We start from the raw sequence: 26591 nt of genomic DNA on the forward strand, positions 1-26591 counted from the left end.
CCATATTGTTTTTTTTTTTAATAACAAAATATTTTTAATACAAACTAATTTAAATTGACTTACTGAAATTCATTAGACATGTCCCTCAGAGGTTTGGGGATCATGTATTTTCCCCAGGGCAGCTCTCAATAAAAGTTTGGGCGGGTCCACATCCTCTTTGGTCAGAAGGGAAATCCCTTACGCTTTCCCACTAGGGAATGCGGCACCGATACCCCCCTCACAGACCTTCACTGGGATGCTACACAAGTGGAATTACTGATCCTGTTCGTTGACACCAAATTGTTGTTGAAAGCCCCCCTCATATCTTTACCAAGCACAGGCAGGAACCAATGATTGTTTATGACACCAATAGGCAAGACGACCATTTGAAGGCGGTCTCTTCACAAAGTAATATTTCCTCCACATGCCCCTTCCACTCTAAACAGTTTTAATACAATAAGTGCTTTATGGCTTTAGCATCAATCAGAGTGGTTCAAACCACACATACAACAGAAAAAAAGTGTATAGCTCTTTTAATGAAAAACAAAGAGTAGTGTAAAGGAATCCAATTCCAGTTCATTTTAATGCAAATTTACAGTGCAAACATAACTACAAAGCTCCAATTTACTCGATACACATCAAACCACTAAGGAGTTGTATTATACAGTGTACAAAACATTAGGAACACCTGCTCTTTTCATGAGCGAGTGCCCAGATGAAAGCTATGATCCCTTCTTGAGGTCACCGAACATCCACTTCAATCAGCGTAGATAAAGGGGAGGAGACAGGTTTAAGAATGATTTTTAAACCTTGAGACAATTGAGACATGGCTTGTTTGTGTGTGCCATTCAGAGGGTGTATGGGCAAGACAAACGATTTAAGTGCTTTTGAACGGGTTATGGTAGTAGCTGCCAGGCACACCGGTTTGAGTGTGTCGAGAACTACAACGCTGCTGGGTTTTTCACTCTCAACAGTTTCCCATGTGATTCAAGAATGGTCCACCACCCAGTGCACATCGAGCCAAATTGACAACGGTGGGGAACATTGGAGAGAACATGGGCCAGCATCCCTGTGGAACACTTTCAATACCTTGTAGAATTGAGGCTGTTGAGGGCAAAAGGTGGGGTGCAACTCAATATTAGGAAGGTGTTCCTAATGTTTTGTACACTCAGTGTATATACACATTTACTTAGATAAACAGAAACATTAAATCAAAACAGGGCCGTAGGTAGCACAACAATAAACACTTCTATTGTTATGATTATTCTTCGTTCAACATGACTCAAATTAAACAGCTAGTGCCTGCCCAGTGTGAAATCACAGCACATGCAACAATAGGGAAGGATCGTGCAACAGGAGTCAAATTATAACTCAATCTGAGATATTGAAGACTTTGATGTGGTTTTCAAAAAATGGTATTCATTTTTGTGGATGTAACTTAGTGTATAGTTTCAATGGAGAACATATCAACAGATTGGTCAGCATTGACAGTAGTGGAGTGTTAAAACTAAGGTGTTCTCTAGTGACTAGTAGTCAAAGTGATTCTGTGTTTCCAGACTCTCCTTATTCTACCTTCAAGTCTTCCAGTGTATACACAAATCCATGTTCAAGCAGGAAACCTCACAGAATATATGCCCCTCTGCGTCCCATGCATCATTCATAACAACAGAAAAGTGTGGTGTCCTGCTCATTTACTTTCAACTTCACAGCAGCCCTGCCTTCTATAGCAACTTCAATAAATATATCATTAATAACTTATCCTTCAATCTCCATGTCAGTAAAAAAAAGTGATATTTTTCTAACAGCACTGTATAAGTGTTCCGAAATTCCAATACCTAAACATTTCACATTAGTAAGAATGGAGAGAAGGGGGGATAAAATGATACTATTTACTTTACATGAAGACAGAGACAAATTAGGAATTAGTAAGGACAAGCGAAAAGTAAGAGGGAAAACATTTATCCAAAGGAAGCCAATGGGACATTCCACATTTAGCTTATATAAAAGCATCTCAATTACCAACCTTCCTAACATTCAGAACATAAGGGGGGGGGGGGAAATATTAGCATCCCATTAAAAATATTTTCACATACAGTACCAGTCAAAAAAGTTTGGACACTCCTACTCATTCGAGGATTTCTATTTATTTATACTATTTTCTACATTGTAAAATAATAGTGAAGACATGAAATAACACATAGGGAATCATGTAGTAACCAAAACAAGTGTTAAACATATCAAAATATATTTTATATTTGAGATTCTTCAAAGTACCCACCCTTTACCTTGATGACAGCTTTGCACACTCTTGGTATTCTCTCAACCAGCTTCATGGAGGTAGTCACCTGGAATGCATTTCAATTAACAGGTGTGCCTTGTTAAAAGTGCATTTGTGGAATTTCTTTGATTCTTAATGCATTTGAGCCAATCAGTTGTGTTGTGACAAGGTAGGCGTGGCATACAGAAGAAAGCCCTATTTGGTAAAAGACCAAGTCCATGTTATGGCAAGAACAGCAGCTCAAATAAGCAAAGAGAAACAACAGACCATCTTTAATACATGAAGGTCATTCAATGTGGAAAATTCCAAGAACGTTGAACGCTTCTTCAAGTGCAGTCGCAAAAACCATCAAGTGCTATGATGAAACTGGCTCTCATGAGGACCGACACAGGATAGGAAGACCCAGAGTTACCTCTGCTGCAGAGGATATGTTCATTAGAGTTACCAGCCTCAGAAATTACAGCCTAAATAATTGCTTCACAGAGTTCATGTAACTGACACATCTCAACATCAACTGTTCAAAGGAGACTGCGTGAATCAGGCCTTCATGGTAAAATTGCTGCAAAGAAACCACTACCAAAAGACACCAATAAGAAGAAGAGACTTGGTTGGGCCAAGAAACACAAGCAACAGACAGACAGGGGAAATCAGTCCTTTGGTCTGATGAGTCCAAATGTGAGATTTTTGGTTCCAACTGTGTCTTTGTAAGACGCAGAGTAAGTAAACGGATGATCTCTGCATATGGTTCTCACCATAAAGGATGGAGGTGGTGGTGTGATGGTGCTTTGCTGGTGACACTGTCTGTGATTTATTTAGAATTGAAGGCACACTTAACTAGCATGGCTAGCACAGCATTCTGCAGTGATACGCCATCCCATCTGGTTTGCACTTAGTGGAATTATCATTTGTTTTTCAACAGGACAATGACCCAACATATCTCCAGGCTGTGTAAGGGCTATTTGACCAAGGAAAGTGATGAGTGCTGCATCAGATGACCTGGCGTCCACAATCACCCAACCTCAATCCAAAGGAGATTTTTTGGGATGAGTTGGACCGCAGAGTGAAGAAAAAGCAGCCAACAAGTGCTCAGAATATGTGGGAACTCCTTCAAGACTGTTGGAAAAGCATTCCAGGTGAAGCTGGTTGAGAGAATGCCAAGAGCGTGCAAAGCTGTCATCAAGCTAAAGGGTGGCTACTTTGAAGAACCTAAAATATATTTCATTTGTTTAACACTTCATAGTTTTGATATCTTCACTATTATTCAACAATGTAGAAAATAGTAAAAATAAAGAAAAACACTTTGAATGAGTAGGTGTCCAAACTTTTTAAATTTGATTTTTTATTACCCCATTTTCGTGTTATCCAATTGGTAGTTAGTCTCAGTCTCGTCTCATCGCTGCAACTCCCGTACGGACACAGGAGAGACAAAGGTCAAGAGCCGTGCGTCCTCCGAAACACAACCCAACCGCACTGCTACTTGACACAATACCCACTTAACCCGGAAGCCAGCCGCACCAATGTGTCGGAGGAAATGCATACACCTGGCGACCATGTCAGCATGCACTGCACCCGGCCCACCACAGGAGTCGCTAGTGCGCGATGGCACAAGGGCATCCCTGCCGGACAACCCCCCCCCAAATCCGGATGACGCTGGGCCAATTGTGCGCCACCCCATGGGTCTCCCGGTCGTGGCCGGCTGCGACAGAGCCTGGACTCAAACCCAGAATCTCTAGTGGCACAGCTAGCACTGTGATGCAGTGCCTTAGACCACTGCGCCACTCGGGACGTGTGTCCAAACTTTTGACTGGTACTGTACATACATTATTATTCATGTCTATTAGTGTTGTACATCCATGTTAACAACACAAACGACATTCACATATTGTGGAGTGGGTTAGAGGTGTGCACTCTCGCTTTAATAGCTTGGAGTTTTGGTCTTTGTACTGGTTAGCAATGCTTAGTGATGGCATCAGTTTATATATATATATATATATATATATATATATATATATATATATATATATATGAGGGAGGGATGGGGAGAGGGCAGCGTGGTAGTGAGGATGGGGAGAAAGTATGTGATATATATATATATATATATATATATAGTAGTGAGCATCACAGCCATACACTCCCCGGGCATGCCAAGAGAGAGCTGGTTAGGGAACTAAGCGTCATATACATTTCACACAGAACTATGTACAGCTACGTAACAAGCAAGCTAGGAGAGGTATCCCTCTGGAGGGTTTTTATTCATCTATTCAGCTTATCTCAGCTGTTTCAGGTGCCATGCAGAGTTCATTTACATTTGCAGGAAAACAAGGGAACACCAGAGGGGGAGAATATAGCAGGAAAGGTGTTGTTTCTAGGTTTCTTCCTTAAAAAGCGCTGGCCTGCATCACAGCGTGGCTTTCTCTATCAGATAGCATATCACTCGCTCTCTCTACAGTGCTTAATTTACAAGGCAAGGAAGAGCGCCAAAATCCCAGAGGACAGGAGAGTTATATAGAATTTGTTCAGCTAATATTGTTCAGAAGTGATTTACTAGTTAGCTACCATATCTCTGTAAGTAGAAGCAGATTGCCAAGGAGGACCGAACAAGCAGAATGCATAAAAACAAACAAGGAATGTTAAAAAAAAGGAATAACTTAAAACATACTTAAATAGAACTTCAAATAAATAACTTCAAAAATGTGCCCTTCTTTGCTGCACTCTATGGCAGGCCTGCTGCAATAGGTGACAGAACCCTTTTTTCTGTCACCCAATTCGTCTCCTGAAGGGGGTGGGATGATGGTGGGGAGATGTAACAGACAAATTGGAGGGAACCTCAAAAAGTGGAACAGATCATGCAAAAAGATAGCGAGGGGAAAAGAGCATCATTCAATCCTTCTGGCTGCCTTCCTCTCCCTTTCCTCAAGAGGGCGTCGCTCCATCACTCACGGGAACGGCCCACGATAGCCAAGATGTAGAGGAAGATGTTGATGATGTCTGTGTAGAGGTTGAGAGCAGCAAAGATGTACTCCTCTGGACTCAGAGCCAGCTTCTTGTTGCCCAGGAGGAGCTGGGTGTCCACAGCCAAGAACTACAACCATACAGAACATGGAGAAAGGAATGATTATGGCAAGAGAGACATTCAATCAGCCAATCATGTACAGCAGAATTGTAACGCTGTGCATACAGATCTGAGTAGGAACATCACATGGATTTTCAGGTTAGGATTCAGCCCCTTATGCTGATGTTTTTTAATGATTCATATTCTTATAACCACAAAAGTTACTAGTGATGTTCTGCCATACTGCATTAGCCTGAAATCACCCGACTATTCTGAATAAAATATAAATAAGGTTCTCATCTTTAAATGGTCTTTCTTCATCCCCACTCACGTTAATGTCTCTACCATATCCCACAACCAACAATTGGAATTCATCCCTCGCATCTGTCCATCTCTACTAGGTGTTATGTCACCACTCTATTCTTTCCTTCAGGCCAGTGGACCAACTTTCCCCCCCATCCTCACCAACACGCTGCCCTGCCCCTCCAGCCATCCTCACCGACACGCTGCCCTGTCCCTCCACCCATCCTCACCGACACGCTGCCCTGCCCCTCCACCCATCCTCACCGACACGCTGCCCTGCCCCTCCACCCATCCTCACCGACACGCTGCCCTGCCCCTCCACCCATCCTCACCGACACGCTGCCCTGCCCCTCCACCCATCCTCACCGACACGCTCCCCTGCCCCTCCACCCATCCTCACCGACACGCTGCCCTGCCCCTCCACCCATCCTCACCAACACGCTGCCCTGCCCCTCCCCCCATCCTCACCAACACGCAGCCCTCCCCCCCATCAACACGCAGCCCTCCCCCATCCTCACCAACACGCTGCTCTCCCCCCATCCTCACTAACATGCTGCCCCCCCATCCTCACTAACACCCTGCCCTCCCCCCCATCCTCACTAACACCCTGCCCTCCCCCCCATCCTCACTAACACCCTGCCCCCCCCCGTCCTCACAAACACGCTGCCCTAACCCCCATCCTCACTAACACCCGCTGACCTCCCCCATCCTCACCCTGCCCTCCCCCCGTCCTCACAAACACGCTGCCCCCCCCATCCTCACGCTGCCCCCATCCTCACTAACAAGCTGCCCCCCATCCTCCCCACCGTCGTCCTCAACCACCCTGCCCCTCCCCCCACTCGCTCGCCCCTGCCCCTGCCCCCCCCATACTCACCAACTCGCTGCCCTGCCCCTCCACCCATCCTCACCAACTGCTCCCCCCGCTGCCCTGCCCCTCCCCCATCCTCACCAACTCGCTGCCCTGCCCCTCCACCCATCCTCACTAACTCGCTGCCCCCCCCATCCTCACTAAAACGCTGCTCTACTCCCCATCCTCACTAACACGCTGCCCTCCCCCATCCTCCCCATCCTCCCCATCCACTAACACGCTGCCCTGCCCCTCCCCCCATCCTCACTAACACGCTGCCCTCCCCCATCCTCACTAACACGCTGCCCCCCCCCATCCTCACTAACACGCTGCCCTCCCCCATCCTCACTAACACGCTGCCCCCCCATCCTCACAAACACGCTGCCCCCCACCCATCCTCCCCATCCTCCACCCACTCAACACGCTGCCCTCCCCCATCCTCACTAACACGCTGCCCTGCCCCTCCCCCATCCTCACTAACACGCTGCCCTCCCCCCATCCTCACTCCCCCAACACCCTGCCCTCCCCCTCATCCTCACTAACACCCCTCCACCCATCCTCACTAACACGCCCCCTAACCCCTCCACCCATCCTCACAAACACGCTGCCCTATCCCCCCATCCTCACTAACACGCTGCCCCCCCATCCTCACTAACACGCTGCCCCCCCCCATCCTCACCAACACGCTGCCCTCCCCACCCTCCACCCATCCTCAACGCTCCCTGCCCCTCCCCCCAACAACACGCTGCCCTGCCCCTCCCCCATCCTCACCAACCCTGCCCCCCCCATACTCACCAACTCGCTGCCCTGCCCCTCCACCCATCCTCACCAACTCGCTGCCCTGCCCCTCCACCCATCCTCACTAACTCGCTGCCCCCCCCCATCCTCACACCAAAACACTGCTCTACCCCCATCCTCACTAACACGCTGCCCTACCCCCATCCTCACTAACACGCTGCCCACCCCCCCATCCTCACTAACACGCTGCCCTCCCCCATCCTCACTAACACGCTGCTCACTCCCCCCCCATCCTCACTAACACTGCTGCCCTGCCCCCCCCATCCTCACTAACACGCTGCCCCCCCATCCTCCTAACACGCTGCCCCCCCATCCTCACTAACACACTGCCCTGCCCCCCCCCATCCTCACTAATGCGCTGCCCTCCCCCCATCCTCACTAACGCGCTGCCCTCCCCCCCATCCTCACCAACGCTGCCCCCCCCATCCTCACTAACTCGCTGCCTCCCCCGTCCTCACTAACACGCTGCCCTGCCCCTCCACCCATCCTCACCAACACGCTGCCTGCCCCTCCACCCCCTGCCATGCCCCTCCACCCATCCTCACCAACACGCTGCCCTGCCCCTCCACCCATCCTCACCAACACGCTGCCCTGCCCCTCCACCCATCCTCACCAACACGCTGCCCTGCCCCTCCACCCATCCTCACCAACACGCTGCCCTGCCCCTCCCCCCATCCTCACTAACACGCTGCCCCCCCCCCATCCTCACTAACACGCTGCCCTCCCCCATCCTCACTAACACGCTGCCCTCCCCATCCCCCCGTCCTCACAAACTACACGCTGCCCTCCCCCATCCTGCCCTGCCCTGCCCCTCCACCCATCCTCACCAACACGCTGCCCTGCCCCTCCACCCATCCTCACCAACACGCTGCCCTCCACCCCCTCCACCCATCCTCACTGCTGCCCTCCCCCCATCCTCACTAACACGCTGCCCTCCCCCATCCTCACTAACGCGCTGCCCTGCCCCTCCCCCATCCTCACTAAACGCGCTGCCCTGCCCTCCCCCATCCTCACCAACTCGCTGCCCTGCCCCTCCACCCATCCTCACGCTGCCCCTCCCCCAACACGCTGCCCTGCTGCCCTCCACCCATCCTCACCAACACGCTGCTCCCCAGCACCTCCACCCATCCTCACTAATACGCTGCCCACTCCTCATCCTCACTAACACGCTGCCCCCCCCATCCTCACTAACACGCTGCCCTGCCCCCCCATCCTCACTAACACGCTGCCCTCCCCCATCCTCACAAACACGCTGCCCTGCCCCTCCCCCTCCACCCATCCTCACCTAACACGCTGCCCTGCACCCTCCACCCATCCTCACCAACACGCTGCCCCCATCCCCCATCCTCACCCCCATAACACGCTGCCCTACCCCCATCATCACCCTCCCCCATCCTCACTAACACGCTGCCCCCCCATCCCCCCCGTCCTCACTAACACGCTGCCCTGCCCTCCCCCATCCTCCTCACGCTGCCCCGCTGCCCCCCCTAACACGCTGCCCTACCCCATCCTCACTAACCCTCCACCCCCATCCTCACCAACACGCTGCCCTGCCCCTCCACCCATCCTCACCAACACGCTGCCCTGCCCCTCCACCCATCCTCACTAACACGCTGCCCCTCCCCCATCCTCACTAACGCTGCCCTGCCCCCACCCATCCTCACTCAACACGCCTGCCCCTCCCCCATCCTCACTAACACGCTGCCCCCCACCCATCCTCACCAACATCCTGCCCCTACTCACCAACACTGCCCTGCCCCCCCCCATCCTCACTAACACGCTGCCACCCCCATCATCACTAACACGCTGCCCTGCCCCCCCATCCTCACTAACACGCTGCCCCCCCCCCCATCCCCACTAACACGCTGCCCCCCCATCCTCACTAACACGCTGCCCTACCCCCATCCTCACTAACACGCTGCCCTGCCCCCCATCCCCATCCCTCACTAACACGCTGCCCTCCCCCCCCCCCATCCTCACTAACACGCTGCCCTGCCCCTATCCCCCCATGCCCCTCCACCCACTAACACGCTGCCCCCTCCACCCATCCCCACTAACACTGCTGACGCTGCCCTACCCCCCATCCTCACTAACACGCTGCCCCCCCTTACTAACCCCTAACCCCCATCCTCACTAACACGCTGCCACCCCCATCCTCACTAACACGCTGCCCTCCCCCACCCCCCCATCCTCACTAACACGCTGCCCTTCCCCCATCCCCATCCTCACTAACACGCTGCCCTCCCCCCATCCTCACTAACACGCTGCCCTCCCCATCCCCCCATCCTCACTAACACGCTGCCCTCCCCCCATCCCCACTAACACGCTGCCCCCTCCCCATCCTCACTAACACGCTGCTGCCCCCCCACCAACACGCTGCTGCCCCCCCCACACTAAACACGCCCTCCCCATCCTCACTAACACACTGCCCTCCCCCATCCTCACTAACACACTGCCCTCCCCCATCCTCACTAACACACTGCCCTCCCCATCCTCACTAACACACTGCCCTCCCCATCCTCACTAACACACTGCCCTCCCCCATCCTCACTAACACACTGCCCTCCCCATCCCCCATGCCCTCCCCCATCCTAACACACTGCCCTCCCCCATCCTCACTAACACACTGCCCTCCCCCATCCTCACTAACACACTGCCCTCCCCCCCCATCCTCACTAACACACTGCCCTCCCCCATCCTCACTAACATGCTTCCCCTCTTTTTACTGCCTTGTTTAAAGGTGAATGAGAGCTTTGGGCACAACACTTTTGGTGAGTCTGACTAGTGCCCATAACTGACTGATCGCATCAGCAAGGTCGTTTTTCCACCTTTAGAGTTTCCAAAATGTAACCATGGTTTTTTTATACATTTTTTGTTTCGTTCTCACTTTTCCACAAAAAAATATGAAATTATCCCAGTTTGCAGGGAGAGCAGACTGGGCTCAGACAGGGGTGGAAAACCTGAGGCCACCAGCAGCTGCGTGATAATCCGGTCACATAGCCAAACAGTTGGACTCAGTCAATTCCTGTCCCGCTGAGCTTGGATTCTGTTAGAGCTCAATGGGTATAGCCCAATGACTTACATAATACACACACAAGAAAGGCTGTGTTGAAGACAGGGTTTATATACACATCCTTGGTATAGTCCTGTCACAACCCTGTCATTTAGCAACCATCCCATATGCACCATAACATTGATTATAATGACAGACATCCCTAGTGAACAACACACCCTTTATACTAAAATTTGTCCTGATAGTCAACCATGCCACATTTACTTATTACACTTTCACAGGTCACACAGTGGTGTGGATGAGGCGAGAGCCCCCCTTAAAACATGAAGCCCTGAAAAGTGCCATATAAATGCAATACATCATTCAAATTCAGGCGAGTTCCTCTACTTACGCAGGTGAAGAGCAGGGCTCCCAGGGAGGCGTAGACGATGTGGAGGATCCTGTGGCGGATGAAGATGCAGAGGATGGAGAAGAGCAGCAGGACGATCAAACACACAAACAGAACGCCGCGGCAGGAAGTGAAGTCATACTTGCTCTGGATTAGGGGAGAAAACAGGGAAATTAGGGATTGTCATTGTCTCAAGAGGGAGTTGAGGTTCAAGCCCCCGAACATTCCTCAATTCTCAAGGCTATGCCATAGTATGTGATAGTAATAGTGACAGTATGTAATAGTGATAGCAATAGTAATTGATAGTGACAATAATAGTATGTGATAGTAATAGTGAAAATGAAACAAAGGCCATGGAGGCAGAAAAAGACTCCATAATATCATGGTTTGCAAAACCGTAATACTGTAATACTGTGTGTGATGCTGACAGCAAGGTGGGAGTCAGGATGGAGTGTGTGTGTGTATACGCATTCATGACTGTGTGCACTACTGACCTGTAGTGAGAAGAGGACCACGGTGAAGCAGACCACAGCGGTGATGCCCACAGCCATGATGACAGTCTCTGTGTCGTAGAAGCTGGCGATCATCCCCACCATGTAGGACAGACTCAGGGTCAGGATGGACTGAGGGCAGACAACAACGTCAGTATTACAACCACAACACATCCCTCTCATAATGTTATATTTTAGATTAACTAACTTCAAATTAATGACTCGGGACGTCGGGTTTGATACGAAAGCTTCTTTTAGTAAGAATACTTGTTTACGTTACATTTATCAACAATTGTTTTGGTACAGAGCAATGCAGGTAAGATGCTGTCGGACTGTCAGCCACAATCACCAGCACCTGCACATAATTGGCGCGTTATCACTCATTCCTCTCACAAAGCATTCTGGGACTTGCAGTCAAAAAGCGTAATTCAACACAACCCAATACAATTACATATGCAAATAAATCTAAAGATTAACTCAAACACATTAAAGTTACAACATTATATAAATAATATATAGAGACAAATCAGGTCATCAATTGTATTTAAAGCCACAATATGTAACCTTTTGGGCGACCAGACAAAATTCACTTCCAGATGTGAGTTATAGATCTGTAATTCTCATTGAAATTAAGTCTATGAAGTGGTAGATCTGTTCTATGTACACTATTTCTATGCTTCCAGTTTTTAAGTTTAGTTTTCGGTTTTGTACACCAGCTTCAAACCGCTGAAAATACAATATTTTGGGTTATGAAAATGAATCTCTACACTATATATGGAAAACAACAAGCAAATAAAAACTGAAATTAGGCAAACTTTTAGAATTTTAGCAACCAGGAAATGGCTTTTTGCATAGTGCACCTTTAATCAATCCAATCTGTGTTTCATCGCTTCGTTGATTTCACAGTTTTATAAAACGCGACAATATCTATCTTATATTTGTAACTCTAGTCTAATATCAATATCTACCCAATTCCAGCAACACTGTCCCAAACCAAGACCTGAAACATTAACAGATACATAGGGTTGATACATTAGACAATGCATCTATTAGAGGTTAAAAGACAGAGTCCACATCCCAAATGGCAGCACGCTATTCCCTACGTAGTGCACTACTGGCACCCTATTCCCTACATAGTGCACTACTTTTAAAATAGAACACTACACAGGGAATAGGGTGCCATTTAGCATGCAGAAATGGCTGTACCAATGCCATCAGGTTCCAGGGGTGTTTGCGACGGAACTCTCCACAGCAGCTGAGGGTGATGAGAGACACAAAGAAGATGGCGTAGGACACGTAGTACGTCCAGGGGTTACGCCGCACAAACAACTTGGCATCGTCCACAAAGGTAAAGACGGCCACGAAGGAGAAGGTGACCATCAGCTGAACGGTCAGCACCAGGAACACCTAGGAGGAGGTGGAGAAGGTTGGACAGAGATGTTATAGGACTGTCTCAAGAAAGATATTCAATAACTATGACAAAGTGTCAGTCAACATTGGCTATTGAAATTTAAGTTGAAACTTTGCTGGTTAGATTTGTGAGGGAATTTCTTTATTTTGAATAATAGTCAAAAACATGAAAATAATAGCAGATCATTGTTTTATTCATGAAGTGTATTTGGACATGGACAATGTACCTCAAAAACATACAGTACATCTCAAAAGTGAGAAGTGATGCGTTGCACCATTTATTTATTTACATTTTGCACCAGATTTAGCTAAAAGCTCATTTATATCTGAATAACTAGGAGCTGATAGAAACCAAACCATTCTATCGCCTCCATTCACTCAACTGACAACATGTTATTCTGTTCTCATTCACGCAGTCCCGTCCCCTCTCCTGTCTCACCTTTCTGATGAACGCCTGTCGGATGCTCTTGTCCTCAAAGCCAGAGTTGGTAAACTCCTCGTTGTCGTAGTAAGACGGCGGCACGTCCCCATGGTAACCTTCACCCGCAGAAGCTGAAAACCCCAGACAATAACAACAAAAGGACCAAATAGCAACCATGGGTTTAATCACTACAGGGGTGAGTCTATTGGCAATCAAATGCTTGTAGATTGTGAGACTATTGAATGTGTTGTTTTGACACGGGTCATTAACAGGGTTAGTTCTATATAGTTGTTGATCAGTCAGTCAGTCAGTCAGTCAGTCAGTCAGTCAGTCAGTCAGTCAGTGAGACAGTCAGTCAGTGAGACAGTCAGTCAGTCAGTCAGTCAGTGAGACAGTCAGTCAGTCAGTCAGTGAGACAGTCAGTCAGTCAGTGAGACAGTCAGTCAGTCAGTCAGTCAGTGAGACAGTCAGTCAGTCAGTCAGTCAGTGAGACAGTCAGTCAGTGAGACAGTCAGTCAGTGAGACAGTCAGTCAGTCAGTGAGACAGTCAGTCAGTCAGTCAGTGAGACAGTCAGTCAGTCAGTCAGTCAGTGAGACAGTCAGTCAGTCAATCAGTCAGTGAGACAGTCAGTCAGTGAGACAGTCAGTGAGACAGTCAGTCAATCAGTCAGTCAGTGAGACAGTCAGTCAGTGAGACAGTCAGTGAGACAGTCAGTGAGACAGTTTAACCTCAGGAGGATGATATATGTGTGCTTCTCCAGTACAGTAGGTTGATGGACAGTGAAAGACACAGGCAGCAAATTCTCAGGGTAATTATACATCCATCTAAGTGGAAAAGCAAACAGTGATCTTAAGAATTTCCAAACCTGCCTTTCAAATGGAAAACTGACATAAGCAGGAGTGAAGACTGGTAACAGAATTAATTTAACTGTACCTGAGCACATTGCGTTTGGCCCACTTGGATTAATGATGTTTGACATGGGCATGAGTGTTACAAAACATTTAAGTGTAGAAATAATGTGCATGTTAGCCCAGGTCTTGGGACAGTTTTGCAATCTTATAGCCATTTAAGCATAGAATGGAGGTAAACCCAGAAGAACCAGAAAGAGTGTCTAGAGAGCAACCTTTTCCTAGATTCTCCATGACACCATATGACTGCTCTTCCAAACATAAATCATGTGAAATGTCTCAAGCACAGCTACATGTCCACTACTGTCTACTCACTGTTGGGGTCACCAGGGAACCCTGGCTGTGCAGGTTGCTGGTAGGGCACTGTGGGGTAGGGGCCCTGGGGATAGGGCATCTGAGGGTAGGGTCCCTGTCCAAACCCGGGGCCTCCCTGGGGAAACCCGGGCTGACCATAGGGTGCAGGTTGACCATAGGGTGCAGGTTGACCATAGGGTGCAGGTTGATCATATGGTGTAGGCTGGCCATAGGCTGCAGGCTGGCCAGGGTATGGAGCTTGCACTGGAGCCGGGGTGTAGTTGGGAGGGGCTATCCCGAACCCGGGCTGGGGTGGTCCATAGACGTTGTTGTGGAGGGGGTTGTTCTCCCCCATGACCCCGGGGTAGCTGTTCTTGTCCTGAGACATGGTCTGTTTCTCTCACTGGTGGCCTGAGGAACAAGGAAACATGAAAAGAAACATGTATGGCATTCACAGGAACAGACCACTGTTGGGCGGGACTTTGCATTTGAGATAACATGACAAGCTGGAGTTTTCTGGAAAGTGAGGCAGGAGAAGGGAAATGGTGAAACATAGTAAACTTAGACTAATTATGTTTGACAGCTTCAGCATTAAAGTTCAACAGACACATCTTAGGTCAATAATATGAAGTATTTTTCTTCACCTTGCTTGTTTTACTCCCTCCCTCTAAAAGGAAGCACCGGAAAAGGTAATGATAGTCTTTGCCAGTGTGGCCAAGACCGTGCAAAGATTCAAACACTGAATCTGCCTGATTACAAAGCTGATGAGAACACTGAGGAAGCTGGCAGACAAAAGGCCCAGGCAGCAGCCTAGTGATTCTTCCTGAGAACACCCAGACAGTTCACACACACAGAGTCAGACACCCTCCATCAACACTGCTAAGCTGCTCAGTCAGTCTGCTCTCTGCAATGTACAGGAGGCAGGGCGAGAGAGGATGCACTGATGACATGAGTTGAATCAAGCCACATTAAACACTGTCCAATGACTGGCTGTTCTTGAATAGGCTAGGTGATTCTGGAACGTTAGGTTAGGATCCACTTGTCCTGACAATAGGATTCTCGGTAAACTGAAATGGAAGGATGTAGATTGACAGACCACTTTGTCCACGTCTAGGCCTAATCCAAATAATACACTCTCACTGGAGAGAACACTTTCTGCCCTGTCTCTGTCATGATGTTTTGTTGTGCTTTTCATCCACTGCATTGTTACACCACCACCAGGTCAAACTGGACTACAGTGGAGGCTGGTGGGCAGAACTAGAGGAGGACAGGCTCATTGTAATGGCTGGAATGGAATTCATGGAGCGGAGTCAAACATGTGACTTCCATATGTATGATCTGTTTGATACCGTTCCAATGAGCCCGTCCTCCTACCAGCCTCCACCTCAGGACTTAGAATTTAGCACCAGCCAGTATGCTATTTAACCAAACAGTGTTTAGGCTATGGGGCAAAACAAAAAGAAAAGTTCAACTGCATGTTAGCCTATAAAGCTTGTTTTGCAAACATCTTGAAGACCCAGTTACCAGTTGACTGAATAGGACCTGACGTGTTTCACAAAAATACCTAGATGAGGATAGACGGACCATCCACACAGTCCTTCAGACTTTCCAGGAAACGGTACAGTGCTTTCCCCTAAAAGCTTTCCTGCACCAGAGCACAGAGTCACCACGGACCCAGGCAGGAGGTGTGTTGGTAATTAAATGCATTATTAATCTGCTTCGCTTTAGTAGGAGACCTGGTCTGAGTCACAAATTGCACCCTAATCCCGAAGCACTATCTAGGAAAAAAGGGACCCACCCTTGAAAACACTTGCCTTACTACAGGGGTGTGAAACTCAATCAGCACAAGGGCCATATTGAAAAGAAAACCAAGGAATTCACAGGCCAGACAGTTTTTACACACAAAAATCCATGCCTATAACTGGTTTTATTTGAAAAAAAGATGGCCCTTTATAATAATTCCACCTACGTACATGGGATGCTGTATATAGCATTAACATATTAAAACAAAAATAATAAATCATATCTGTTCAGCCTTTGCTGCTATGCTTTCAGATGTGAATAATATGCTGTCACCCTAATCAAAAAGCATTTAATATAAACAACAGAAAATGAAGCTACAGTGCCTTGCGAAAGTATTCGGCCCCCTTGAACTTTGCGACCTTTTGCCACATTTCAGGCTTCAAACAAAGATATAAAACGGTATTTTTTTGTGAAGAATCAACAAGTGTGACACAATCATTAAGTGGAACGACATTTATTGGATATTGCAAACTTTTTTAACAAATCAAAAACTGAAAAATTGGTCGTGCAAAATTATTCAGCCCCTTTACTTTCAGTGCAGCAAACTCTCTCCAGAAGTTCAGTGAGGATCTCTGAATGATCCAATGTTGACCAAAATGACTAATGATGATAAATACAATCCACCTGTGTGTAATCAAGTCTCCGTATAAATGCACCTGCACTGTGATAGTCTCAGAGGTCCGTTAAAAGCGCAGAGAGCATCATGAAGAACAAGGAACACACCAGGCAGGTCCGAGATACTGTTGTGAAGAAGTTTAAAGCCGGATTTGGATAGATAAAGATTTCCCAAGCTTTAAACATCCCAAGGAGCACTGTGCAAGCGATAATATTGAAATGGAAGGAGTATCAGACCACTGCAAATCTACCAAGACCTGGCCGTCCCTCTAAACTTTCAGCTCATACAAGGAGAAGACTGATCAGAGATGCAGCCAAGAGGCCCATGATCACTCTGGATGAACTGCAGAGATCTACAGCTGAGGTGGGAGACTCTGTCCATAGGACAACAATCAGTCGTATATTGCACAAATCTGGCCTTTATGGAAGAGTGACAAGAAGAAAGCCATTTCTTAAAGATATCCATAAAAAGTGTCGTTTAAAGTTTGCCACAAGCCACCTGGGAGACACACCAAACATGTGGAAGAAGGTGCTCTGGTCAGATGAAACCAAAATTGAACTTTTTGGCAACAATGCAAAACGTTATGTTTGGCGTAAAAGCAACACAGCTCATCACCCTGCACACATCATCCCCACTGTCAAACATGGTGGTGGCAGCATCATGGTTTGGGCCTGCTTTTCTTCAGCAGGGACAGGGAAGATGGTTAAAATTGATGGGAAGATGGATGGAGACAAATACAGGGCCATTCTGGAAGAAAACCTGATGGAGTCTGCAAAAGACCTGAGACTGGGACGTAGATTTTGTCTTCAACAAGACAATGATCCAAAACATAAAGCAAAATCTACAATGGAATGGTTCAAAAATAAACATATCCAGGTGTTAGAATGGCCAAGTCAAAGTCCAGACCTGAATCCAATTGAGAATCTGTGGAAAGAACTGAAAACTGCTGTTCACAAAAACTCTCCATCCAACCTCACTGAGCTCGAGCTGTTTTGCAAGGAGGAATAGGAAAAAAATTCAGTCTCTCGATGTGCAAAACTGATAAGAGACATACCCCAAGCGACTTAAAGTATTAACTTAAGGGGTCTGAATAATTTTGCACGCCCAATTTTTCAGTTTTTGATTTGTTAAAAAAAAGTTTGAAATATCCAATAAATGTCATTCCACTTCATGATTGTTTCCCACTTTTTGTTGATTCTTCACAAAAAAAATACAGTTTTATATCTTTATGTTTGAAGCCTGAAATGTGGCAAAAGGTCGCAAAGTTCAAGGGGGCCGAATACTTTCGCAAGGCACTGTATAGGTTGTTAAACATTTAAACTTAAAAAATGTTTTTAATTTTTTTGCACTGCATGGATCACCAGTGCGGTTGAATGCAGTATTGCTGTATGGCGTTCTCAAAATGTATTGCAGTTTATTAGCCAGCTTAGGATACTGCTCAAATGTTGCTGTAATAGGCTGGCATGTTTGTCCTTTGCATGGTGTTTTGTTGCAAGTTTAGGTTTTGGTTATTCATTGTCAAGCTTTAAAAACTGAAGCCAGACTACAACATTTATTAGCCTAGCTATGACATGTGTCTGAACACTTTCCATCTGCTGTGCAAGGTAAACGAGACACATGATAGCAGAGCAATTGAGGTTGAATTTACGATGCCTACAAGTTTAAACTTTTGGTTCTGTAGAAGATTCAGTCAGTGCCATTAGTGATATGATATGATATGATACTGCACACTGGCTGGCTCGTGTGTGGGTGTGGCTGGGTCTGAGAAAGGGTGTGTGTGGCAATGCACTGCTGTCTGGTGTACAGCATGTTGGCAGTGCATTGCTGTGACTTGTAGTGCAGCACAGGCTATATGGAAGCGGAAAAAATGAATTGACAACACAAATAATTGCACGGGCCAGGTAGAAATGTGTCCAGGGGGCCTTGTGTTTGACCCCAATGCCCCCTTCCTTCACTCTACAGGGTCCCTCAGCCATCTCAAGCTCGCTCTATTCTATTGTCCTCCTTTAATACACATTTAAAATGCAGGTGGTCAGAGCCAACCACATTTTTTAAAAATGCATACAACTGTATGGCAGGTTTATCGAGTGATTTGTGGAGACACTTCTGGTTGTGTAACTTAGCCTTTTGTATCCCTAGACGGTAGCTTCTGCACAACAAGTTCCCCTTGGCTTGTACAGTCAAGTCCACACACACACACTAATCCTGTCTCTCTCACACTCAATCGGATAAGCAAGGGAAAGCAGAGGGGCAGATCACATCACTACAGCATCTGGGGCCACATTGAATAACAGTAGAATTATGTAACACTTGACTGTCCCATTTCCCTTTGGTGCCAAAGCCTGTATGTCTCCCAAATGGCACCCTATTTCCTATAGAGTGTACTACTTTTGAACACAACCCTCTGGGCCCTGGTCAAAACTAGTGCACTAAAAGGAGAATAGGGTGCCATTTGGGACGTAGGCCCCTGCATCCCGATACGGTCTCTGCACACTGGCTTGACCATTGGGGACTCGACCCAGATGGGTAACATTCATTGGCATCTGGCTTCACAACATTCCCCTACCTGTCCAGTACCTAGCTATTTCAATTACCTCAAACCACTAAAATGGACTCGGTACTGATATTCATATACATAACCATGTTATTTTCTACTCCTGCTGTAAACGAAGCATGTGACAAATACAATTTGATCATAACAGACTACAATCCTTATCTGACACAAGCCATTTTGACTGTTCCGACAATAATAATTGCTTGCTGACAAGGTAGGTACAGAACTCAGCAGCAATTCCTGTAAAGCTTGATCCATGGGCTGTCTGAACTCACCTCTCTGCATGTCTGAATTAACAAGAATGTAGTGTAGACAATCCATCAATCAGCTCAGTTAGGAACTGTCTGGGACTTAATAGTGGCTTTGCAGACAGCACAAGCATTCCATGACACCGCTCTTTTACATCTACATTTAGTCATTTAGCAGACGCTCTTATCCAGAGCGACTTACAGTAGTGAGTGCACACATTTTCATTCTTAGTCACGCACTCCCCTTCTCACACACACACATATATATTATACAGTGGTTTCAGAAAGTATTCACACCCCTTCTCCAATTTGTTTGTGTTGCAGTCTGAATTTAAAATGGAATAAATTCATATTTTTGTCATCACTGGAATGCACACAATACCCCAATATCAAAGTGGAATTATGTAAAAAAAAATAATAATAATAATTTCAAACAAAGACCAGGGAAGTTTTACAATTAATCACAAAGGGAACCGATTGGTAGATGGGTAAAAAAAAGCAGACATGGATATCCCTTTGAGAATGATAAAGTTATTAATTACACTTTGATACACCATCCAATACACTCAGGCACTACAAACATTGTAGTTACTCCACAATACTAATCTAATTGACAAAGTGAAAAGGAAGCCTGTACAGAATAGAGATATTCAAAAACATGCATTCTGTTTGCATCAAGGCACTAAAGTAATACTGCAAAAAAATGTGGCAAAGCAATTCACCTTTTGTCCTGAATACATGGTGTTGTGCTGTGTTGGATTTGTGCAAGCATATTACTGATAACCACTCTCCATATTTTCAAGCATCGTGTTATGGGTATGATTGCAATCGCTAAGGACTAGGGAGTTTTTCCAGATTAAAAAAGAAATGGAATGGAGCTAAGTATTGGCAAAATTCTAGAGAAAAACCTGGTTCAGTCTGCTTTCACTAGACACTGGGAGATGAATTCACCTTTAAGCAGGACAATAACCTAAAAAAGAAGGCCAAATCTATACTGGAGTTGCTTACCAAGACAAAGAATGTCCCTGGGTTTTTACTTAAATCTGCTTAAAAATCTATGGCAAGACCTGTAAATGATTCTCTATCAACAACCAATTTGACAGAGATTGAAGAATTTTGAAAAAATTATATATATATATATACATACATACATACACACACACACACACATGTATTGGCTGATTTCTTTTGATTTTTCCATGATGTCAAGCAAAGAGGCACTGAGTTTGAAGGTAGGACTTGAAATACATCCACAGGTACACATCAGAAGCTTCTAAAGGCATTACATCATTTTATGGAATTTTCCAAGCTGTTTAAAGGCACAGTCAACTTAGTGTACATAAACTTCTGACCCACTGAATTGTGATATAGTGAATTATAAGTTAAAAAAAATCTGTCTGTAAACAATTGTTGGACAAATGACTTGTGTCATGCACAAAGTAGATGTCGTTACCGACTTGCCAAAATGAATGTTTGTTAACAAGAAATTTGTGGAGTGGTTGAAAAACGAGTTTCAATGACTCCAAACCTAAGTGTATGTAAACTTACGACTTCAACTGTGTATGTATGTATGCATGCATGCATGCATGCATGCATGCATGTATGTATGTATGTATGTATGTATGTATGTATGTATATACACAGTTGAAGTTGTGGTGGAAAACCGGTTCAAATACTTTGTGAAAATCAATAGACTTTTAATACAACAGTATCGCAAGCCGGAGTGGTCCGCGGAACACACACCCTTTTTCAGAGCCCTCGCTCTGAGTTATACCCATAAAACATGAGTCCCTCCCATATGCAAATGAAGTTACATCCCAATCTGTGCATCCTGCTTGCTCAGCCCAATAACGCCCATATCTGCTTTCCGTCAGATTATAATGATGACAAGACCCTTGCTTTGACCTAAAGATAATATACATCCCTCTATCCTATGGCCTATGCTTTGACCCTGTAATTAACTCCATGTGTTCTTTTGTATGTGTGTCTTTTATCTCAGATCAGCAGACTGTGTGTCTCCTCTAGTTTTAGTCTGTCCAGCTGTCCTGGCGCCCATGTGTCGCCTTCTCTTCATGTGGTTGTCTAAGATCAGCAGACTTATGTGTCTCCCCATGTCATTGGACTAGTAACCGGAAGGTTGCAAGTTCAAACCCCTGAGCTGACAAGGTACAAATCTGTCGTTCTGCCCCTGAACAGGCAGTTAACCCACTGTTCCTAGGCCATCATTGAAAATAAGAATTTGTTCTTAACTGATCTTGCCTAGTTAAATAAAGGTAAAATGTAAATAAATAAAAATCCTTCAGCATCTCCATGTCCTAAGAATATGTGAACTATGTCTATAATCCATCAGTTTGTCATTTGGCTGACCCCCTCCTTTGTATATCCCTCTGACCTTTGTATGTCCAGCTATTCTAGGCGTCTATGTGTCTCCATTTTTAGTGTTTCCAGCTGTCCCATACTCTCATGGCCTTACTCTGGCTTCCTGTCCTATACAATAGACAATGCCTTTTACCAGAATGGCAAATGTACTCTAAGTGTATCTTTCTCTTGTGTTACAATATTTATGTACATAATTTCTCCCATAAAGTCAGAAGTTTACATACAGTTAGGTGTGTATATTTTATATATATATATATATATATATATATATATACACATACGTACGTATATATAGAGAGATTTTTTTTATACAAATGTTACATTTCTTCCACTTTGACAGAGTATTTTGTGTAGATCGTTGACAAAAAAAAATGACAATTCTACCCATTTTAATCCCACTTTGCAACAACAAAATGTGGAAAACGTCAATGGGTTTTAATACTTTCTGAAGGCACTGTATATTTACCAGTAAACCAGCTCTAGTAAATAGCCCAGAGGGGAGCACACAACATTGCTTCTAGCTAATATCAGAAACATTGATCAAGAACCCCTCTGAGGCGCCCATGTTGTGATTGACCAAACCCATGTAACAAAACCGATTAGGTAATATTCTAAGAAAATGCTTAGTCACTTCCAGGGGCCTGACAGTGAAAGGAAAATTACACGTCTGTGTCATGCAAATCTAATTTGAAAACTAGTCAAATTGTCAGGGCTGCAGCATGCTTAGGCAAGCTAGCGAAATAGGATGACTAAAGACAGTACAGTATGGGGAGCAGAGATAACATTGTCTGACTGGCTGGATGCTACTGCCTGAGCAGACATGAGATGACTAAGGAATTAAAAATAATCAAGTCATAGACTAAAAACGAAGTAATATTTTATTACTTCATAGTAATTTCCTATTTTTCTATTGATGTCTACCCAATGTGGACCAGACAGTGACAATGGAATATTTTCAATATTTTGGCAATTGAATGTTCACTATTTTTTACTTTGAAATTGTATGTACTCTGATAGTCAAGGAATGGGAATGGAGACTACAGGCCTTGTAACATAGTAATCTCCCTGCTTTGGTGGTTCCTGATTGTAAAAACCTCAGTGGAGGTGATATTGGACAAGACAGCCTACTATGTAACAATTAATGTACTTTCTCCAGTGGTATCCATTCTTTGGTGTTCACTGTTCACTGATTGTAAAGGAATGGAGACAACGTGGGACAGATGAGCCTATCCCAACCAAGCCTATTGTGTAACAAGGCCAGTACTTACTCCTCTCTCTACTCTTTGGCTTTCTCTGACAGTGAAAAGAATGGACTCATAAAAACTTGAAGTGGTTTGAGTAGTTATTTCCATGGTTGCTATAGATATTCAGTAATGTCTGGACCCGATTCAATCCCATCACATAGAGCGATGGTGCTTGACTACAAAGCAGAAATATCCAGTAACCTATTAGCAATCGCCCCATCTTTCTCATCCTTATTGCTACTGGAAAGAATGGGAGATTAATTAATTGTATTTAGATCGTGCTTTAAATGTAATGCACTGAAGAGTTCTCAAATGGCAAGCCAGGAAAGGGAAGTGTGCATGTTCACAATGCAATGCATGAAAGAGTCAAATTAAATTTGCTCCACATAAGACTAACACAGCTTATGTCCATAAAACAGCATGCATCCCCAGAACACAGAGAAGGCCTGAAAATCAGATGGGCAGACATTTCACTATCATGTTACAGGAATATTTTACTGTTCAACTGCTAGGGTTACGCCATAAAGGGAAAACTATCCCGTCTCAATTATAAACCGTAACAACTACTGGCTGGGACCATACCAGTATTGTGATACTTGTTAGTGTTGTGGCAAGGAAGCAAATCACAAAGCAGATTCAATATCCTTAGGAAAACAGTACCTCCGGGACTATAACAGTATTGCAATACTCATTAGCAGAGGTGTGGACTTGAGTCACAAATTTGATGAGCCTTGGAGCCTCAAGACTTGGGACTCAACTTTGACTTATCTGGCCAGGTTTTGTAATGTTTTGTCAAACATTTTGTGGCACTCTCCATGGATTACCCTCTGATTGGAACAGCAAATTGTCAATCAAGACAGGTCGGGTGAGATAGTCTAGTGGTTCTCGTTGTTTTTTATTTTTTTGAGAGGGGGCGAGTGAAACTGAATGGGGGGGAAATACATATTTTTATTCACATTTTAAATAGGCTACACATACATATAAAATGTATTATATATAGCCTATCATTTGTGTTTATATATAAATAAAAACACACACACCTTTGCCTATTTTATTGCTTTCTAATATAGGCCTACGTTACTGCACCAAATGACTGTATCAAAAATCTCATCTGTGCTTCAGAACCAAAAAGTTGCGCGTCTTGATTGTTGAACAACGCCCAGCCATCAGCACCGGCATGTCAAGGAGGGCACGCATATTCAGATTAGAGACCCAGAAAGCACTCCTTGCCTGACAAAAACAGAGTAGGCCATCTAGATTATCCATATAAAATACAGTTGAGAAACGTACTACCGAGGCATCTTTACCAGAACAATAGGCTACTGGATAGATGTCTTTAGATATCTGTGACATCAATATTATGGGACGAATGACAGTATATGTGGGGACGCAAAGGGCTAGCCACATGGCTACGAGTGGCCAGCCAAAGTGAGTGTGCTGTACAGACAGACCATGCTTTCCAGGCAATCCTGCAACCATCGCTGCATACAGGTTGGTAGGCCTTATTATTCTGCTTGCTCTGGATTTCAGAGAAGTGACATGATATCCCTACTTGATATTGGCTGCTAACATGAAAGACTTTCAGCAACAACAAAAAATGCAGGTGTAAAACGCTGGGGCATCAAGCAACAATTACTACAGTAGGCCTACTGGTCTTTTGTTATGTCAAAATTGCTTGAAATATATTATTCACTTATGACCGTTGCATTTGGAATGAGTTCAAATGATTTTTTTTTACATCAAAATATGTTGTAGACAAAATAATGAAAAGGGCTTTCTGGTAACCTCAATAAATAGACTAAGATTTGTAGTTGAACAAGAAATTGCATGTATAGATTGTTTCTTTTACTTGACTTGAAAAAGCTTGACTCGGCACTGAGAATGGACAACTTGGACTCGGACCTTGTGACTGGGGACTTGCCTGTGATTCGAATAATAGGGACTTGGTCCCACCTCTGCTCCTTAGTATAGTGGCAAGGAAACAAAGCGCCATCGTTTTTTAAAGGACCAAAGAGTTTGATTTGCTTAGTGTTTTCATTTTTGGCCATGGAAAAATTATCGCGATACTGGTATCGTCCCGACCATAGTAAAATCAGGAGCACAGTAAAATACAGTATTTATTGGGAGAAGATTAATAAAAAGGCCTAAACAGCAAGTTTGAGTTAATTTCTTGTTGAGCACAATTCAAGACCTTGAAAATGATGAGGCTGAGTATCAGGTTGTTGATTCACATTTCTAGAAATAAACAAATATCAGCTGCATGAACACCGATATGTAATCAGCACTAATGGGAATATTCTGTGTGCATTCCAACAACGTAAACAATTGGACACTAGGCCTATCTGAGTATTAAAGCCCACACTGACTGGCACCTTCTTTCCAGCTAATTGGCTGCAAACAAAGGAAATTGAACGTAAACACTGATAGCATCCCTATTTGCCTCATAATAAAACTTGCTAGTTATTAAGCTATACATAAACAACGCATCCGTACATTACAACCGGCAACCCAATCCTAGCTTTTCAATTCGCCCATCATATCAGTGTTGTACATCCATCCACGGCCTGTACTACGATGTGCATCGTATCAGTTGAATGCACCTTGCCTCCGCTGACTGAATAAATTATCAGATGGGCCTTCTCGTTTACAGCGCTCGTTCCCAGATGGCGATTTTGTTGTGTAGACTTACCTATAGCAAATGCCTCCCAGACAGTGTTGTCATTCATTAATGCTGAAAAGTCTAGATGAAAAATGAGCATGTTGTCTGCGCTCGTATCTCGCTCTCAGATGCTAAACAATCCCGTGACTGAGGGAGACGATTGTTAGTTAGCTTAATAACGTTTCATTAAAGAAAATAGTTTAGTTTCGATACACAATAACAAAGAGAATGACAAGCTAAAACTGGTAACTATATTATGTTAGCGCATGGGGGAAATAAAGACGTAAAAGATGTAGCTCACTACCTAGCTAGTTATCCATTCATCATTTCGACAAAGTTGTACAAGCCTTGCACGCTTCGCATCGTCAGTTTACCAGTTCATCTTTTTAGCAAACCGAACTGTCTGGCATTTTAGTACCACCCAAGTGTTGTTATCCTACTTAGAGTCAAAGACTAGATGCGTTATTTTAGCTAGTGTATCTTAGTCAATGTGTTTGTTCATGTTTTTAGTAAACAACGACTGGGCATGACATGTTCAGCTACGTTAGCCATATGCTAGCTACAGCGTTTACTGCTAAATGTATTTAGAAGCAATAGAATCATTTCCAAATAGAAAGCAACCTTACCCTTCTTAAACAGTGTAATATATTAGCCACTGCAAAACCCCGTTGATTTGACGTTTCGCTTTCGAAACCCAGCTATTTCATCTGATGTAAATGTCCAGTCATCGGTCAACAGCTTTTCCCGCAACAGTAACTGACGTCATGTGCTGCTGTTTGTGGGATTTCATAGTCATTGGTGGAAATCACACATTTCTACTGATAAGGGCTATTTAATTGATAACAAATTGCATACACTATATTGAGTGTACTGTAATTTTGATGCCCTTACAATATGACTAGAGT

At 45.0% G+C, this 26591-nt stretch overlaps 1 protein-coding gene across 1 annotated transcript; it reads right to left on the reverse strand.

The window, feature by feature from the left end:
• Window positions 1–495: 495 nt before the first annotated feature.
• Window positions 496–26477, reverse strand: LOC118370975 (protein lifeguard 1-like). Its single transcript, XM_035756250.2, has 7 exons — window positions 26313–26477; window positions 14205–14594; window positions 12999–13111; window positions 12356–12556; window positions 11153–11281; window positions 10662–10805; window positions 496–5339 (listed from the first exon to the last, which is right to left on the reverse strand). Exons 2-7 carry the CDS (start codon window positions 14569–14571, stop codon window positions 5190–5192), a joined length of 1104 nt encoding a protein of 367 aa, XP_035612143.1. The 5' UTR covers window positions 14572–14594; window positions 26313–26477; the 3' UTR covers window positions 496–5189.
• Window positions 26478–26591: the final 114 nt, after the last annotated feature.

This window comes from Oncorhynchus keta, chromosome 19 (genome assembly GCF_023373465.1).
Source record: "Oncorhynchus keta strain PuntledgeMale-10-30-2019 chromosome 19, Oket_V2, whole genome shotgun sequence".
Taxonomy (NCBI): domain Eukaryota; kingdom Metazoa; phylum Chordata; class Actinopteri; order Salmoniformes; family Salmonidae; genus Oncorhynchus; species Oncorhynchus keta.

What these genes read in the sequence shown, in the direction of transcription:
- LOC118370975 (XM_035756250.2), bottom strand. Translation starts at nt 14,571, where the DNA reads ATGTCTCAGGACAAGAACAGCTACCCCGGGGTCATGGGGGAGAACAAC. An exon ending in GACAGGCGTTCATCAGAAAG is followed by an intron (nt 12,557 to 12,998) that starts GTGAGACAGGAG and finishes ACCTCCTCCTAG; the next exon opens with GTGTTCCTGGTGCTGACCGT. An exon ending in CCTGGAACCTGATGGCATTG is followed by an intron (nt 11,282 to 12,355) that starts GTACAGCCATTT and finishes GTCTGCCCTCAG; the next exon opens with TCCATCCTGACCCTGAGTCT.